Source organism: Acinonyx jubatus, chromosome X, assembly GCF_027475565.1.
Source record: "Acinonyx jubatus isolate Ajub_Pintada_27869175 chromosome X, VMU_Ajub_asm_v1.0, whole genome shotgun sequence".
NCBI lineage: Eukaryota > Metazoa > Chordata > Mammalia > Carnivora > Felidae > Acinonyx > Acinonyx jubatus.
In genome coordinates, this window is record NC_069389.1 from 23,014,134 (window position 1) to 23,031,370 (window position 17,237).

At 44.0% G+C, this 17,237-nt stretch overlaps 2 protein-coding genes across 2 annotated transcripts; both read left to right on the forward strand.

The window, feature by feature from the left end:
• The first annotated feature begins 3,212 nt into the window (after nt 1-3,212).
• MAGEB10 (MAGE family member B10) lies at nt 3,213-6,646 on the forward strand. The gene is made up of 2 exons (XM_015082819.3): nt 3,213-3,297; nt 5,064-6,646. Exon 2 carries the CDS (start codon nt 5,122-5,124, stop codon nt 6,169-6,171), a length of 1,050 nt encoding a protein of 349 aa, XP_014938305.1. The 5' UTR covers nt 3,213-3,297; nt 5,064-5,121; the 3' UTR covers nt 6,172-6,646.
• Nucleotides 6,647-15,421: 8,775 nt separating this feature from the next.
• Nucleotides 15,422-16,538, forward strand: LOC106984614 (melanoma-associated antigen B10-like). Its single transcript, XM_015082818.3, is given in 2 exon segments — nt 15,422-15,469; nt 15,471-16,538. Coding segments are annotated over 2 exon segments (1,116 nt in total).
• Nucleotides 16,539-17,237: the final 699 nt, after the last annotated feature.

Sequence of the window (17,237 nt, forward strand, 5' to 3'; positions counted from 1 at the left end):
AGAGAGAATCCCAAGCAGGCACCACACCATCAGTGCTGAGCCTGATGTAGGGCTCGATCTCACCAGCATCAGATAATGACCTGAGCCGAAATCAAGAGTCAGACCTTAACCAGCTGAGCCACCCAGGCACCCCCTAAGAGGATAGATCTTAAGAGTTCTCATCACAAGAAAAAAACTGTAACTATGGGTAGTGATGGATGTTAACTAGACTTACTGTGGTGATCATTTCACAATATATACAACTATGGAACCATTATGTTGTACACCTAAAACTAATATAATGTTGTATGTCAATTATATCTCAGTAAAAAATAAAGTCCATTAAAGAGAAAAAAGAATTACAGAGATCATAAGAACAACAAATTGGAAAAAAAAGAAGAGGCTAATTTGAAAAAGAACTAAAATAATATCTAGAAATAACAATATAGTTATTGAAATTAAAATCTCAGTAGACAAAAAATGAAAATATTTATAACATGCAAAAATTTCAAGAAACTAGAGAAATACTAAAGAAATAGAATGTAGGAAATAATAAAGTGCAGAAAATGATGAATTAGAAGACAATACAGCCAACAAACAAAAGACTGTTCTTTGAAAAGACTGATATAACTGACAGTTTTATAAGTATCATCACTTAACAAAAGAAACAGAAGTAAGTGATATTAGTTAAATAATGTACAAAATATGGGTGCAAAAGGAATTTAAATATTATAAGAGAACATTATAAATGTCATTACTAAATGGTGCGCAAGGATAGGTTTTTGCATAAAAATTTATTTCAACTAATAAACTCAGAAAAAAATGATAGAAATACAAAATTAACATCGTGTAACTCTTAATTAATTAATGGATAAATATGTTAATCTTAAAAGATTGCAAACATCAACACAAAGGGAGACAAACATTAGGTTCCTTGCAATAAAAATTCACAATATCACCATGAATGTCTTTCCAAACAACAAAAAGGAGACAGTAAAAAGTTACACTTAATCTGGTGAATCTTCTAGTGATTTAAAGAAATACAGGAGAAGGACACCAGTGTTGCAATCAGAAAAAAATCCATGTCATGTGGAACTGGAAAAAACATGAGGTTATTTTTTTCAACAAAGAATGACATGGAAAACAGGTAATGTATATATGTGGGAGGGTGTAGGATCTATAAATTAATGGGCATAAAAAGCAAGGACAATGAATAGACTTTATTTGACCCAAATTAAAGAAAAACATTAAAAGGATGTCAGTCAGGTAAATTTGAAAAATAACTGGATATTTGAGTATATTAATTTTTTAAGTATTGAACATTTGTTTCACAAAGGAAACTTGTGTTTTAGAAATAGATACTTAAATATTTAAAGATGAAATGGCATGATATCTAGGATTTGTTTCTCATTACTTCAGTGGCAGAAATGGGGGTAGATATGGGTATAAATGTAAACAGGTAGGTCATGTATTGATGATTGTTGATTCTGACGTCAGGTCTATCGGTTTTACTACACTATTCTCTTTACTGCGGTGTCTGGATGAAAATTTCTACAACAAATAGAATATATATGTAGCCACTAAATTTCAAACTCCAAATGATAATAGAATATTATTCAGAAAAAGTATTAATTACTCAAGAGGTTCAAACAGAATAGAAAACTGTTACTGAGAAGTACAAACGTAAACCATCCTCAAAGCTTCAGTCACATTCAAATGTTTCAGGACAAGGGCAGTCAGGGACCAGTTCTACCAAGTAACAAGCAAATAATTAATTGCCATCTCATGTAAGCACATCCAAAGCAACCCAAAATGGGGAATTTTTCAACTTATTTTCCTAGGCTAGCTCTCCTTGATAAGAAAACCAGCTGAGGACACTTTGAAAACAGAACACTTGAGCCAAGCTCACTCACCTACAAGCAAAGATCCTAAATAAATTCATATAAGTTTCAATATAGCAGTGAATGAGAAGTAAAAAAAAAAAGAGAGGCTGACTCCAAGAAATGTAACGATGCTATAACATTAGAAAAAACTGCCTAAAATATTACATTAACAGATAATATTTAAAAGGGCATTTGATCATGTACTGAAGTACAGAAAAAACTTCTGAAAAAAATTCAACGCGAATGCATGATTTGGCAGACTAACATTAGAAGAGAACTTCCATTTCCTCACATCTATAGGAAACAAACTTAAATGTGAAATGTCTGTAGCATTCCCATAAATGTAAGGAACAGCACATAGCAGTATGCTACCAACTCTAACTGTTCAAAACTGGATCAGAATGCATAACCCGAGAATAAGCACACAGAAATAAACGTTAGGAATAGTAAAAAGGAATAGAAATTATTTGCTTTAAATATGAGCATCATTTACAAAATCCAAAGGAAAAGGCTAAGGATTATTTAAGTAAATAAATGACTATAAAAAAAAAACTGGTGTATAGATAACTACAGTAAATTCAAGAGCCTTGCCATACAATAAAATAATTATTAGGACATGTATATATGTATTATAAATGAGAACCAAAAGTAAAATGAATTTCACTACACTGTTCAATATTAGATAAGATAAAAATACCTGGGTCTCACAAAATTATGCAGATCTGCCTCTTTCCTATAGGAAGTAGATCTTTTCTAACAGAAAGTTCCCAAAAGTCTGTTTGAATAGTGAAGAAAGCCTATGGTCACTATGCATTTTCTCTGACATCTCAGAACCTGTTCTGGCCCCTCCTACCTAGTGCTGCAGTTTCGCAATCTCACACCCTGCCTAGGATACTGATCCGCCATCTGCAAGGGTTTAAGTTGAGAAACTGTCCAGAGTTTGTGGGGGGGGTAGGGGTGTGGGAGGAGGGGCAGAGTGGAGGGGAGGTGGGGGGGAGGGATGTAGGAGGAGGGGCGGGTGGAGGAGGGGTGGTGGTGGAGGAGGGGGGAGGGGCGGGATGGGGAAGGCGGAGGAGGAGTGGGGTGGGGTGGGGGAGGAGTGGGGTGGGGTGGGGTGGGGGGGTAGTGGGGGGGAGGATGTGGTGGTAGAGAGGGGGGTATTTCCCAGGGAGCCTTTAGTCAATGCACCAGGAGCCAAAAGGAGAACCTACTTAGATATGACTTTGAGTACTACTGACACTTTACCGGGGGGGGGGGGGCACCACAGAGTCACTCTTTATCGCCCGACTTCTGCAGTCCCCCCTTGTGAGGCCCCAGGCAGGAGAAGCCGGATGTGCCCACACTGACTTCCGTTTCTGGGGTCCGTGGGAGGTGAGCCCCTGTTGTGAGAGGGTCGCGGCGGATCGGTGGAGGGCGGAATTCATGTTCATCTCCGGTAAGATAAGAATATTGAGTAAGGTTTGAGGAACCCCCGCCTCCACTCCGTCCCTACAGACATAAGACTCCACAGTCCTGCCACTGCAGTTAGCCCTAGATGGTTCCAGGCAGGGATTACCCGATGTACTGCTGGGTGAATTCTCCTTCGGAGAACTCAGATAAATAATAGCATCGAACCAGGGTGTTAGTATCAGAGGAGTAAGCGGAGGACGTAGAGTGAACTCAGTGGAACTTCCCCTCCCCCATAAGAGAGGAGCCCCCTCTGAGCCGTGCCCCTGCTGTCAGCCTTAGGAGACCCCAAGGGGTGAGGATATTTGACTCCAGTGTGTGCCTCAAGCGATCAGAGGACCGAGTCTCAGGCTCTGCCTGGAGTTGATGAACGCCCCTATTTGTGTTCTAGGAGAAACCAGAGCTCTAAAGAGCCCCACCCCTGCTGTGTGCCCTTGGAGGCTCCTAGTGTGGCCGCCATAAGGCTCGGGTGCCCCCTTGCTTCATCTTTTGGTTAGTTTCGGGAAGAGGTGTGCATAAGAGCCTTGGTCTAAGGCTATTCGACTCAGGTTAGCAGATGGAGGCCTAGGGGTGGTTTTGAGTGACGTTCATAACCTTGAAAAAACACTGAGGGGAATTCCTCCCTCAAGACAAAAGGGGCCCCAAAGAATACTTCCCGTCTATAAGCCCCGGTGGATCCTTAGCAGGGCTGTGAGGCTAAGATGCCTCTCACTTTATCCTCAGTGGCCCCAGGGAGACAAGAGCCCTATTATAAGGAGATAACTTGGTTACTTCTAGGGGTCAAAGTGAGAACAGAGGGGGATGCACAGAGTAAGGACCTTCCTCTGTGATCAGCTCTGGAAAACCCTGGGGATATCTATCATTTTGGGTCTCCTCCCACTCCTACCTCCCCCCCCCCCCCACTGCATATTCTAGGATATCTGGTGGATGACTGCCTTGGTCTGATTATTATAGCCCTCAAAGTCTGCAGAAGGGAGGGTAACTGGCAGTCAAGGAGAGGAGCCATAATAAGGAACCTGAGCATTGGGCAGACCACTCATCACAGAACAGAGGCTTTTCACAGAGCCCTCCATGTGATATCATCCCTCGAAGGGGTCCCTGGGGAAGATACGTTAGACTGAGTCCTCCCCAAACTCCTCAAATTTTTCAAAAATGTATAATTCTTGCTCTGAGGGGATAGGTCTAAGGTCAGCCAAGAGACAGTCCTAGGCCCTGCAAGAAGCCAAGTTGTGGACTCTAAATGCGAAGTGAGAACCCTAATTATCCTAGGATGAAGAAGGTCCCACATAGCTTTGCCATTTGTGTCGTCTTAGGGCGACCCTGGGCAGATGTGCTCAGATATAGTGCCCCTTCAGTTCCTCCTCCAGGACGTCAGTTGAGGTGAGGGCTTTGGAATGAAGAGGCAGCATCAAATCGGTTAATCAGAGGACCACAGGTCCTATCAGAAGTCAAGGAAATGGTGCTGAATGTGAATGGAAATGTCCCTTACTCCACAACAAGGGAGGCTCCATAGAGCCTGGACCTGCCAAACCCTGTGTCAGCTCCCGTAGACTCAGGTAGGGGTGGAAAGCTTCAGCCCAAGGTGAACTCTGGCTACTTCCAGAGTCCTCAGAGGAAAGGCTAATCCAAAAAGAGGAGTCTTGTGGGATCCTAGAGCAGTACCCTCAAGGAACCTGAAGAAATGGCTGTTGATAAAGCCCAAGGTGGTATCTCTCTGCCAAAGGATATCACACTATTTCATCCTCTTTTCTCCAGGTCACTGAATCATCTATCCTCTTTTCCACATTCGTGCCTGCTGTCCCTGACCAGAATCATGCCTCGGGGCCAGAAGAGTAAGCTTCGTGCCCGTGAAAAACGCCGCCAGGCTCGAGAAGGGCCAGAGCATCTGGTGCCTGCTCAGACCACTGCCCCAGAGGAAGAAGAGTCTCCCTCTTCCCCATCTCCTCATTTCAAAGATGCTCCCCAGAGCTCCCCTGCCACGGGAACATCCGGGAGTCCTAAAGTTCCTGGAGGAGTCTGCTCCACCAGCACTACTGCTGCAGCTGCTTCAAACACAAAATTTAATGAAGATGCCAGCAATCAAGTGGAGGAAAAGCAAAATACCTCAAAGGCCAGGGATACCACTGAGCAATGTCGCAGAGGCCCTATAGAAGAGAAAGTTGCTCTGTTGGTATACTACCTGCTGTACAAGTATCAAGTGAAAGAGCCAATTACTAAGGCAGATATGCTGAGAAATGTAATCCAGACTTATAAGAATCACTTCCATGAGATCCTAAGGAAAGCCTCTGAGCACTTGGAGCTGGTCTTTGGCCTTGATGTAAAGGAAATGGATCCCAACAGGAACACCTACGTCCTTATCAACAAACTGGAACGGAGCTGCGATGCAAGAGTGAATGATAATGGAGCTGTGCCCAAGACAGGCCTGTTGATGACTGTCCTGGGTGTGATCTTCACAAAGGGCAACCGTGCCACTGAGGAGGAAGTCTGGGAAGTGCTGAATATGATGGGGTTGTATGATGGAATAAAGAATTTCATCTATGGGGATCCCAAGAAGCTCATCACCAAAGATTGGGTGAAAGAAAAGTACCTGGAGTACCGCCAGGTGCCCAACAGCGATCCTCCGCACTATGAGTTCCTGTGGGGCCCCAGAGCCCATGCCGAGACCAGCAAGATGAAAGTCCTTGAGTTTGTGGCCAAGTCCCATGATACCGTCCCCACTGCCTTCCCAGGCTGTTATGAAGAGGCTTTGAGAGATGAGGAAGAGCGAGCCCGAGCCAGAGTTCTAGCCAAGGCTGGTACCGCTGCCATGGCCAGTGCACGCAGTGCCAAGGCCATAGCCAGCAGCTTTTCCTGCCCCAAGTGAAGGCTGAGGAAGGTTATTTACTATCTGTTTGAAGAGAACAGTTAATGTTCTCATTAGTGAAAAGTCAGGGTGGGGCTGGAGACCAGAGAATATATAACATGTTTGTGTTCTATGTAGGAACCTGGGTATTTGTTTAAATGTTGCTCCTTTTAACAGAAAGTTTAAGTAGCTTCAGAGTATGAGTTTATGAATAACTAATTCATTTATTGATGTTCATGAGTTTTAAGAGTAAGAGTTTTACAATTTTATAGAAAAAATTGGGAAATTTTCCATTTTATTTAGTTACTTGGAACATAACATCGTAGCATTTCCATGAAAGAACTCAGCAGTAAAATGCTGGGATCAAGAAATAGAGAGTGTAAAAGATGATGAATTTTTTACATTCCTTTATCACCGTTTGGTCTGTTCTCTCAAGTTAATATAGACACACACACACACATACATATATATATATATATATATATATATATATATACACACACACACACACACACATATATATACACACTTAGATGTGCTTAGTTTATTCAATAATGTAGAATTAATTATAGCATAATAAATTAGACGTCTTGCACACTGTCTCGTTTATTTCTCAAACATTCCTTGAGCATCTGCTCTTTGGGAGTCTTCCTGCTAGTACTGGGAGTGTCAGGATAATCAAAACCCACTGTGCCCATAGAATTTGAGAGTGTAGAAGTAGCTGTCAAGTAGGACAGAGGATGGGATACACCCACTGGCCTCAGGGCACTTATCACTTCACTTCTCACATCCTCCCATGGGGAGGATCCAGATGGAGAAGTCAAGTGTAAGGTGCCCTGAGGCCAGCGGGTCTGGGGCTTTGGGCAACTGCAAGTCCTTTGGTGTGAGTCACTTTTACAAGAAGCTGGGTGGTGGGTCAGATGAGGCTGTGGGGGCTGTGGGTAGGGGCCAGACCCCCAGAAGTTGTGTCCAGAGTTAAGAGATGTAAAGCCTGGAATGGAAAACTATTTAGCAGCTACTTTAAAATCATGAATTAACCAGAGAGAAATCTCCTGGGGAATGTAAGGTGTCCTGCATCCTTCCCCACGGTTTTCCCAGTGCGGTTCAACACAGCACACAAACTGTGTTTTAGGCATATCATCCCCAGGGAGTTTCTGAGAAATAGAGGTGATATTCACATGACATGGGTATGCTTAGAAGCCACTGTGCTAGCAATCTTTGCTCTGGCCTCGAGAGACCTCCCACTACATGCAAGTTCATCTTATTAAGTTATGTGTAATTTGGCAAACTCCAAGTGAGGGATAGATTTTGAATGGAACTGAAATAAATGAAAAGAGAAGTGGTTTGGATGGAAGGACAGTTGGAGGGAGTTGGTTCTTGACCCCAATGACTTAACTTCCACCTAACTGGGAAGACTCTCCCCAACATGCAATAAATAACATATCCTGAAAAGCACGCATAGTAAGTAATTTAGCTTTACTTGCTATGCATCATGTTGGCTGATTTGTTGTGCTGTCTCATAGGGTGCTAAATATTCTCTGATACCTCTTGGATTAAAAAAAATCACAGAACAGATTTCAGTAAAGTCTGGGTCAAAAAAGTAACAGTCATTACTGCAAATTATTAAAAACAGAATACATGCTAGACATGTGCCGAGTGCTTTCATACATTATATACATCCCAGGAGTCCTACAGAATAGGACCTCTCTAGCTCATTTCACAGAAAAGTCTTACAGAGCTCTGCAATTTTCCTGACTTCATCTGGCTCATAAATGTCAGAAGTGGGACTAGACATCTGGTCTGACTTCATTTAGGGTCCCTCACTATTCCACTCCTTCTTGAATAAAGCAAATGTTTTGTCTCTTAATTCATTTCTACTCTCACTACTCCACAATGTCTCAGGGAATTGAAATGAAGGACCCTGTGGCCAATGTATTAAGCCCAGCTGAAATAAATAAAGAAGAAAATGAGAATTAAAAACAATTTCAGGAGAGTTGGTGGGCTTAATCTACCTAGGCTCCTCCTGCTTCTACCCGCAGGGTTCCTTGAGAGCTGACTCCACCCAGGTCCCAGAATTTGGGACCAGTTCCAGCGCTTCCTGAATTACATCACTCTTTCCCTGGGTCTTCCCAGTATGCCCTCATGTCAAAATCTCTATCCTGACCAGCTGTCCAACTTCCTTTCATAAGGCTGCACTCTGTTCACAGTGAAACAGAAGCCCCAGAATCACGTGCCTTTCCCCTAACTTAGTGCATTCCAAACTCCTGAAGGTGTCCCCTGTCTGTCCCATGCCTGACCACGGAATCCCTCTGTGATAACAGTAATCCCATTCATGTGGTTGTTTACTTTGGCAGTGAAGTTTAGACTGCTCATCTGCTCTTGGTGCTTCTCTCTCACTCAAAGTTTTTTTTTCCAAATTAGCTTGTGAGCAGTCTGATTTGGCACAGGATCTACTGATTCTTGAAAGATAACCCTGAAGTTAGGGAATATTTTTTTTAATTTATTTTCTTAAGTTTATTTCTTTATTTATTTTTATTTTTGAGAGAGGCAGGGACAGCGTGACCAAGGGAGGGTCAGAGAGAATCTTAAGCAAGCTCCGGGTGTCAGCACAGAACCCAATGCTGGGCTTGCAAGACCGTGACCTGAGCCAAAACCAATAGTCAGATGCTTGATCGACAGAACCACCCAGGTGCCCCTAAAGAGTTTTTAGAAAGCAAATGGGATTAGTAAGACAAAAGAACTTAATCTGATAAAATATTTGAGACTGGCCACTGAATCCATAAATTGATGAGAGAGCTTAACTAAGTGGTCAGGAACCAAAGCCTCCCTCCTAAGTGGTAGATGATGAAGGTGTGAAGAAATCACTATATAGCAACAATCAGCAGAAGCTGGATTCTTAAAAACTCAGGTGTCCTTCCAGGAGAATGTAGTAACTTTCTATTGCCGACAAATTGTCATAAATCAAGGCACTTAAAACAACACACATTTATTATCTCACCTTTCTGTAGGTAATACATATGAGTTGGCTGTGCTGTTTTCTTTGTTCAGGGTTACACAAAGCCAAAATCAAGCTGTCAGTCTGGGTTCTTATGGGGAGATACTGAGAAGAATCTCATTCCACACTTGCACAGGTTGCTTTAGGAATCCAGTTCTATGAAGAATTCAGTTCTCTGTAATGTTAAGACCTAGGCCACGTTTCCTTGCTGTCAGCTGCAGCTGCCATAGCTCCTCAAGGCCTCTCTCCACTCCTTGCAAATGGGTCCCTACTTCAGAAACAGCATGTTGACTCTGTCTCATGTGGAAACTCTCCTACTCCCACTGTGCTGCATCTCTGTTCTGCCTCTGGCCAAACAAAAGTCCTCTGCTTATAAGGGCTCATGTCATTAGATTGAGTCTGCTCAGGTAATACATTATAATCTCCCTCTCTGAAGGTCCATTCCTTAATTTTAATGGCATATGCAAAGTGCCTTTGGCCATGTGACATAACATATTCACAAGTTGCAGGGATAAGGGTATGGGCATCTTTGTGGAACAATCATTCAGTCCACCACCAAGACAGAAAATATCTCCCTGGCAGACACACCAGTTTTCATAAGAAAAGAAAAAACTTCACCAGCATACTCCTGACTCTTGTCTCTATCTGCCTCAGAGGAAAATCCTAATTTTTCAGTGTGCTTAAAGATACCTAAACAAGTGTTCAGCCACATTCTTCAGGTAGTGGATAGCAGAGACTCACAAATTATAGGTTTTCCATGCAGCAAAAGGAATCAGAAAATTCTGAGTGTATTGAGATTATAACATTATTATAATCCGTGGTCAGAGCAGAAAGGGGCTATACAGTGAAAAGGGGTGACATCTGCCTGCTGAGATTATTTCCAGTGCCCTTTAGAAAACTGGTGTGATCTTGTATTTGAAAACACCGGTCACACATGGGCACTAGAAAAGGTTGTTGAAAGGCAGCTACATTTGATCTTCTCAGAAAATTCTCCAGGAATAAAGAGGGCTAATGTCATAGTAAATTGTAATAGTTGCTGTTTTCTCAGTGCCTATTATGTAACAGTTAATGGGAAGGTCTGCAGATGCTCAGTTACTTCATGTCTTGTTCTCTATTCTTGGAGGCTACTTGACACTCTACTAGTAGTTAGGAAGGGTCAAGTGACTATCCTTGGCGCTGAAATATGAGCAGAAGCATGCCTCTCACCTCCAGACAAAGGTATCTGAGAACTAGTATGCCACTTGCACGCTTTTTGTTTTATCGAGCAGCACACATACAGAGCCTGTGTTGGGCTGGGGAAGTTCATGACGGAAGCACCCTGGATCCTGGGATCACCTGACAATTGAAACACCTTGCCAATGCTCATCAAATGTTATGTACCTAAGAAATAAAACGTTGTCATGTGAAGCAATTCTAAACCACGTTTTCCCATTATATCTCATAAATACTTTATCTGAATAATACGTAGATACTATTTCTATTCTCTTATGTATTTTAATTACAAAGAAAATAGGGCATATATTCATGTTGCCAAAAAATTCTAATAATAGGGATAGATTATAATTCTGATTCCTTACTATGTTCCTCTAAATTTTATCCCATCCCGGAGGTAACTGCATTAAAAAATCTTGTGTTGTAGTATTTTAAGATTTTTTTCCAGGACTATTCTTACATACATGTATTGGAAAAATATACCGTGGCTTTTAAAAAATACATGTATAACAGTGTACATATCATTTTGCTTCTTGCCCTTGTCACTGAATAAAATAAATGCAGGATCTTTCTGAGAGAGCACAAACAGATCCACCTCACCCTGTTAACCACTTTCTAGAATTCTAAAGTGTGTATGTACCATAATTAATTTAACCATTCGCCTCTTGAAGGATACACAAGTTGCTTCTCATGTGTCGCTATGATTAAGAGAACTGACATCAACATCATTGAACATCAATTCTTGGGAAAATGTGGATGTTTTGTTATGGAGAGATGTAGAACAGTGCAATTAAAGTGGAAAGAATCTGACGACAGTAAATTTTTACAAATCTTCTTGATATTGTTTTTTTAAATTTTTTTAACGTTTATTCATTTCTGAGAGACAGAGAGAGACAGAGCATGAGCGGGGAAGGTGCAGAGAGAGAGAGGGAGACACAGAATCTGAAACAGGCTCCAGGCTCTGAGCGGTCAGCACAGAACCCGATGCAGGGCTCGAACTCACAAACCACGAGATCCTGACCTGAGCTGAAGTGGGACGCTTAACCGACTGAGCCACCCAGGAGCCCCAATTGATATTCTGTTCTAATAATGCTATATCAAATTATTTTTCATATATTTATGTATGTGAATAAATTAGGCTCTCATTGGCATTTTACTTTATCAACTTTTTAAATTTTGGTCAACTTTTGATCAAAAGTATATTATCTCACTGCTAGTTTAATTTGTATTTCCCTATTTCCTAAACAGATTAAGCAGAAAATTAATTTAATCACTCACCCATATAAAGCAGGATTTCTGCAGTGTAGATTAAGTACTAGGATTCTTCTGGGTGCATAGTTTAAAATTCTATGTCCAAAAGATTTTCCCCTTTCCTTTGAGAACATAGGATTTGTCAGAATGACCAGGTACCAGGAAATGGGCCTGGACAGGAAAACATCAATAAGTGAGGAATATCAAGAGGACCAGGGGTGAAGGAAGTAGAGCAACTTCCAGAATCCATGAGACAGCCCAGGGCAGCTGGTAGTCAGGGACCTGAACGTAGGCTTCAGCAAAAATAGACAAGATGCCAGAAGGAGAGAACGTGGGGAATCTGGTAGAGGGTACCAGATAGCTGGATAGGCTAGGGAATCTGTATCTTCACTGCCAGCCCAACGTTTTAGAGTGATGTGAGTGAGTAGATCTGCTGGATGAAAGGACCCTAGAGGCATGCCCGATAGCCCCCTCACCCCAGAGTGCCCCCTGCCCACTGTCGGGCAGCATATAGCTGGCTCCCCCTGTGTCACCCACCAAGTAATGTTACTGATGGAATCTGGAAGAGCTACATCTCTTCACTACTCTAATCATTCTATGCATCCTTGCCAGTGTACCAGAGCCGTGAGTGGTCTTGACGGACCACTAGCCTGATGGACAAGGCTAATTCTTCCCCTAAGCTGTGGCCCTCCTGACACTGAGATTGAGGCTCTGCAAGTGGCTGGGCTTGGTTGGTGATTCAGAATGTTTCAAAAAGGGCAAGTATTACCAGTGAGTGCTGGAAGGAGGTGTGTAGCTGCAAGGAGGATAACTGGAGGGGGAGTTCGCTGAGGCTCATTACCCCAGTGACTCTGGGAAGAAAGGGCTGTGTATAGACCTGTCTTGATAAATAACCCAGGTGTTATCCTCAGCTTAGATTACCTCCCGTGCTTCCTGACTTCTTTGCACACCAGAGGGCAGATGTACTCTGGCTGTGTCTTGTGGTCTTTGTTGCTACCAGATGCTGACTGGAGTGGGGTGGGGGTGGGCTCACAATGGAAATACCTACAGGTAGATGGAGAATGACTGTAGTTGGTGTAGTTCCTTATTAAATTGACTGGTAGTGACAGATATATTGTGGAGTCCAAAGCTATATTTTTTGTGTAATAACTCCAATTTGATTGAATTTTTTAAAAAAAGTCTCTGCTAGCCACTCTCAAAATCATCACATGATCTGTAGTAAATATAGAAAATCTAAAATTTTGAAGTGAGGACAGTCGATCGGCCTGTCAACCTCAGGCCAGCAGACAGAGGAATCCCAGACCCTAACAGCAGGAAAGGTGAGGACTCTGAATGAGATCAGAGGAAACAACCCATACCAGAATGGAAGATGCCACCACACAGCCCCATCCCTGTTGTCAGCCTTGGGAAATTCCAGAAAGGGGTGGATGGAAATGGCTTCCCCTGAATTCTGTCTCTGGTGTCTCAGGGAAATGAACACCTTGATCTGTGGTGGGCAGTGTCAGGTTAGCAAAAGGAAGAGTCCAGTCTCTGCCTGGAGTTGAGACAAGGTCCTGGATTGAGTTTAACAGAATCCTCACTCCAGGAGAGTGTCAACCCCACAGAGACTCACCCCTGCTTACAGTCCTAGCAAGCTCTGTGCAGGGATTGCCTAAGGAGTGACCTCCAAATTTCCCCACTGGGGACTCAGGGACTTGAGGGCATTTGGAGGTGGGTGTGGCCTCAAGGCTACAGAGAGGGAGGTCCCAGGTAGTAACAGAAGTAAAGGTGAGGACTCAGTCTGATTTCTGTGAGAATTGCCCACCCCAACAGATGGGCAGCACAGCGGCCAGCTTCTGCTGTCAGCTCTGGGAGGCCCTGATATGCTTGTGATGAAGGTCAGAAGCCCTTTCACTTTATCCTCTAGAAACTGGAGAGTGACGTGGGAGGGCCTCAGTTTAGGGCTAACATGGAGGGGAGGATACCTAGGATCAGTCAGAAGTAAAACTAATTAAAAATTTCTTGAAACCCTATGTGACAGAGAACACCACCACTGCGACACCCCAGGCAAAGCTGGCCAGAAATGGTATACTCTGATAGCTGCCTTGGGGTCTCAGGGAAGTGAAGGCATTGGTCTGAGGGCAGTGGTGTGACATGTCCACTGAGGGAGGACCTGTGGGCTCTGCCTGGAATTAAGTAAGGTAAAGATCCTGAGTTAAGTGTGATGGTACTGCCCATCCCAGACTGGGGAAGCTCCTCCCAGAGAGTCCCGACCCTACTATCAGCCCTGACAGAACCCAAGCAAGAATCAATGGTCTGATGTAGCAAACTCTGAGAACCTTCTAAATTTCCCAAGGGGACTGATGGGGGTGAGGTTGTCAGCTTCAGAGCAGCAGAAGAATGGTCCCAGGCCCTAACAGGAGTAAAGGTAAGGACTCGGACATCTGAGGGAGCCACTCCCCTCAACAGAACAAAGGAGGCCTCACAGAGCACCACCTCTCCTATCCAACCTGGGAGGTCCCACGGGGATTTAAGAATGTGATGCACCCTGACTTCTGCCTCTGGTATCTGAGGGCAGCACTAGCTTTGGTGTTATTGGGCAGCATCAGAACAGTCAAGGGAGGAGATCCAGGCCCTGCCTGGAATTAAGGGAAAACCGTGAGTTAGGTGTGAGGGGATCAGCCACTCTAGATTAGAGGGGTTCCCAGTCAGTTCTGTCCCTGCTATTTGCCTTGATAGAACCTAGCCAGGAAGCATTTGACATGTGGACATCCGACTACCTTCCAAAGTTCCCCGGAGGGGAATGAGGTAGGTGAGGTAATCAGAAAAGTCTGTCAACTTCAAATCAGCAGAGGGAACAGTCTGAGGCTCTAAAGGGAGTAAAGGCAAGAACTCTGAGTGACATCTGAGGGAACCACCCACTCCAGAACACAGGGGCTTTGTGGAGTCTTGCCCATACTTTCTATTCCAGAGGCTGCAGGCTAGGTTGGATTAATGTAAGGCATCCTGACATCTGTATTTGGTGTTTCAGCGTCAGTGAATACTTTAGACTAGGAGGAGGTAGGTGTTAGGTTAGGGGAGGGAGGAGCCCCCAGGCCCTGCCACAGTGTAGTGAAGACACTGAATGAGGTATAAAGGATAAACCCACTGTCAACAAAGGGTACCTCACAAAGCCCCACCAATGAGGTCAGCCCTGGGAGGCCTTGGTAACGATGTGAGGCTGAGGCACCCCCTCACACCCTTGGGCAGTCAGGAAGATGAAATCTGGTCGAGCGGGCAGCATCATTTTCATTACTGGAAGGATCAACGCTTTTCCAGCTTGAGTGAGGAGAACCCTAATTACTCTAGAATGGAAAGGATTCCTCAGAGCTCTGCCTGTGCTTTCTTCCCTGTGCATTCCCAGGCAGACATAGTAAGATGAAGTTCCCCTCAGTTCCTCCTCTGAGGTCTCAGAGTGATTGAGGGCTTTGAGACGACGGGTGAGCCTCTGAAAAGCAGAGCATGGGGACCCCAGGTCCTGCCCAAAGTGAAGTGATGACCCTTAATGTGAACTGAAATGCTCCCTAACTCAGAGCAACTGCTCTAAGCCCCAGTGAGCTCCAGATAGATCTGTAGGTAGGAGCTAAGGTCCACAGGGTCCTCAGGGCAGAGGCAATCAAAGAATAGGAGCCTTGTGGGTTCCTCGAGCAGCGCCCTCAAGGAAACCTGCAGAGTTGGCCTTCAATAAAGCCAAGGCTGTATTTCTTTGTTGAAGTGGCCCTACAATGTCATTCTTTCCCTTTCAGATCACTGAGTCATCTGCCCATTTGTCTCCTGCTCTTATCAAAACTCATCATGCCCCGGGGTCAGAAGAGTAAGCTCTGTGCCCGTGAGAAACGCCGCCAGGCAGGCTCCAGAAAAGCCCCAGGATCTGGTGAGTGCTCAGGCCACTACAGCAGTGGGAGAAGTTTTCCCCTCCCTTTGCTGTCCTCATTTCAACAGCTCACCTACTGCTGGGTTATATCGTGCTCCCCAGGAGCGTCAGAGAGCCACAGCCACCACCACTACTCCTGTGGCTGTTTCATACACAAAATCGAACGAAGCTGCCAACAACCGAGGGGAGGAAAGGCCAAGATCCTCTCAGGTCCAGCCCACAGCTCTGCCCTTTCAGAGAGACCTGCTAGATGAGAAGGTGGTTTTGCTAGTGCACTATCTGCTGCGCAAATATCAAAAGAAAGAGCTCATTGCCAAGGTGGGAATGCTGAGAAATGTAATCCAAATGTATAGGAACCAGTTCCATGAGATCCTCAAGAGAGCCTCTGACCACTTGGAGCTGGTTTTTGGTCTTGACTTGAAGGAAGCAGATCCCAACCGGCACATCTATGTCCTTGTGAACAAACTGGAACCAAGTTACGATGCAGTACTGAGTGATCACGGTGGTGTGCCCAAGACAGGCTTGCTGATGACTATTCTGGGTGTGATCTTCACAAATCGCAACCGTGCCATGGAGGAACAAGTCTGGCAAACATTGAATGTGATGGGGTTATACAAGGGGAGGCAGCACTTCATCTTTGAGGAGCCCAGGAAGCTCATCACCAAGGATTTTGTGAAAGAAAAGTACCTGGAGTACCGGCAGGTGCCCAACAGCGACCCTCCGCGCTATGAGTTCCTGTGGGGCCCCAGAGCCCACGCCGAGACCAGCAAGATGAGAGTCCTGGAGTTTCTAGCCAAAGTTCACGATACCGTCCCCAGTGCTTTCCCAGCCTGGTATGAAGAGGCTTTGAGAGATGAAGAAGAGCGAGCCCGAGCTCGAGCCGCAGCCAGGGCTCATACTGCTGCCATGGCCAGTGCACGTGCCAGGGCCGTGACCAGTGCACATTCCAAGGCCACGACCAGTGCCCGCTCCAGGGCCAAAACCAGTGTGTGCACCAAGGCTATGCCAGCAGCTCCTCCCACCCCTAATAAAGTCTGAGGCAGATTCTTTACTTTGTTGTTAAAAAGAGAAGTCTATATTTTAAGGAGTAGAGGATCAGGGTGGGGCTGGAGAAAACACAGTGTACAATGTATTTGTTGTTTCTGTTCTATGTGGTAACCTGGATAATTTTGTAAAATATTGTTCCTTTTAATAGAAGGCTTAAGTAGCTTCATAATCCAAATTTATGAATGATACTGCTCAAATATTTATTGGTGTGGATGAGACTCAAGAGTAAGAGTTTTAGTATTTTGTAAAATTGGAAAACTTCCATCTTATTTAGTAATCTGGAACAAGATAACGTGGCAGTAGATGAGACATTTCCTTGGAAGTGTGAAAAACTCAGTAGTGTAATACTTGGGGTCCAGAAATGGAGAGATAGATAAACAATGATAAATTCTTAGTTTCATTTATCACTTCTAGTCTTGTTTTGTAACTATATACATACATATATATATATATATATATATATATATATATACACACACACACACACATACACACACAACTGGATATATTTAGTTTATTCAAGAATGAAGGATAAATAATTATATTGCAATAAATTCTTTAAATTTTTTAAATATGTATTTACTTTTGAGAGAGAGAGAGAGACAGAATGTGAGGGGGGAGGGGCAGAGAGAGGGAGACAGAATCCAAAGCAGGCTCCAGGCCCTGAGCTGTCAGCATAGAGCCTGACGT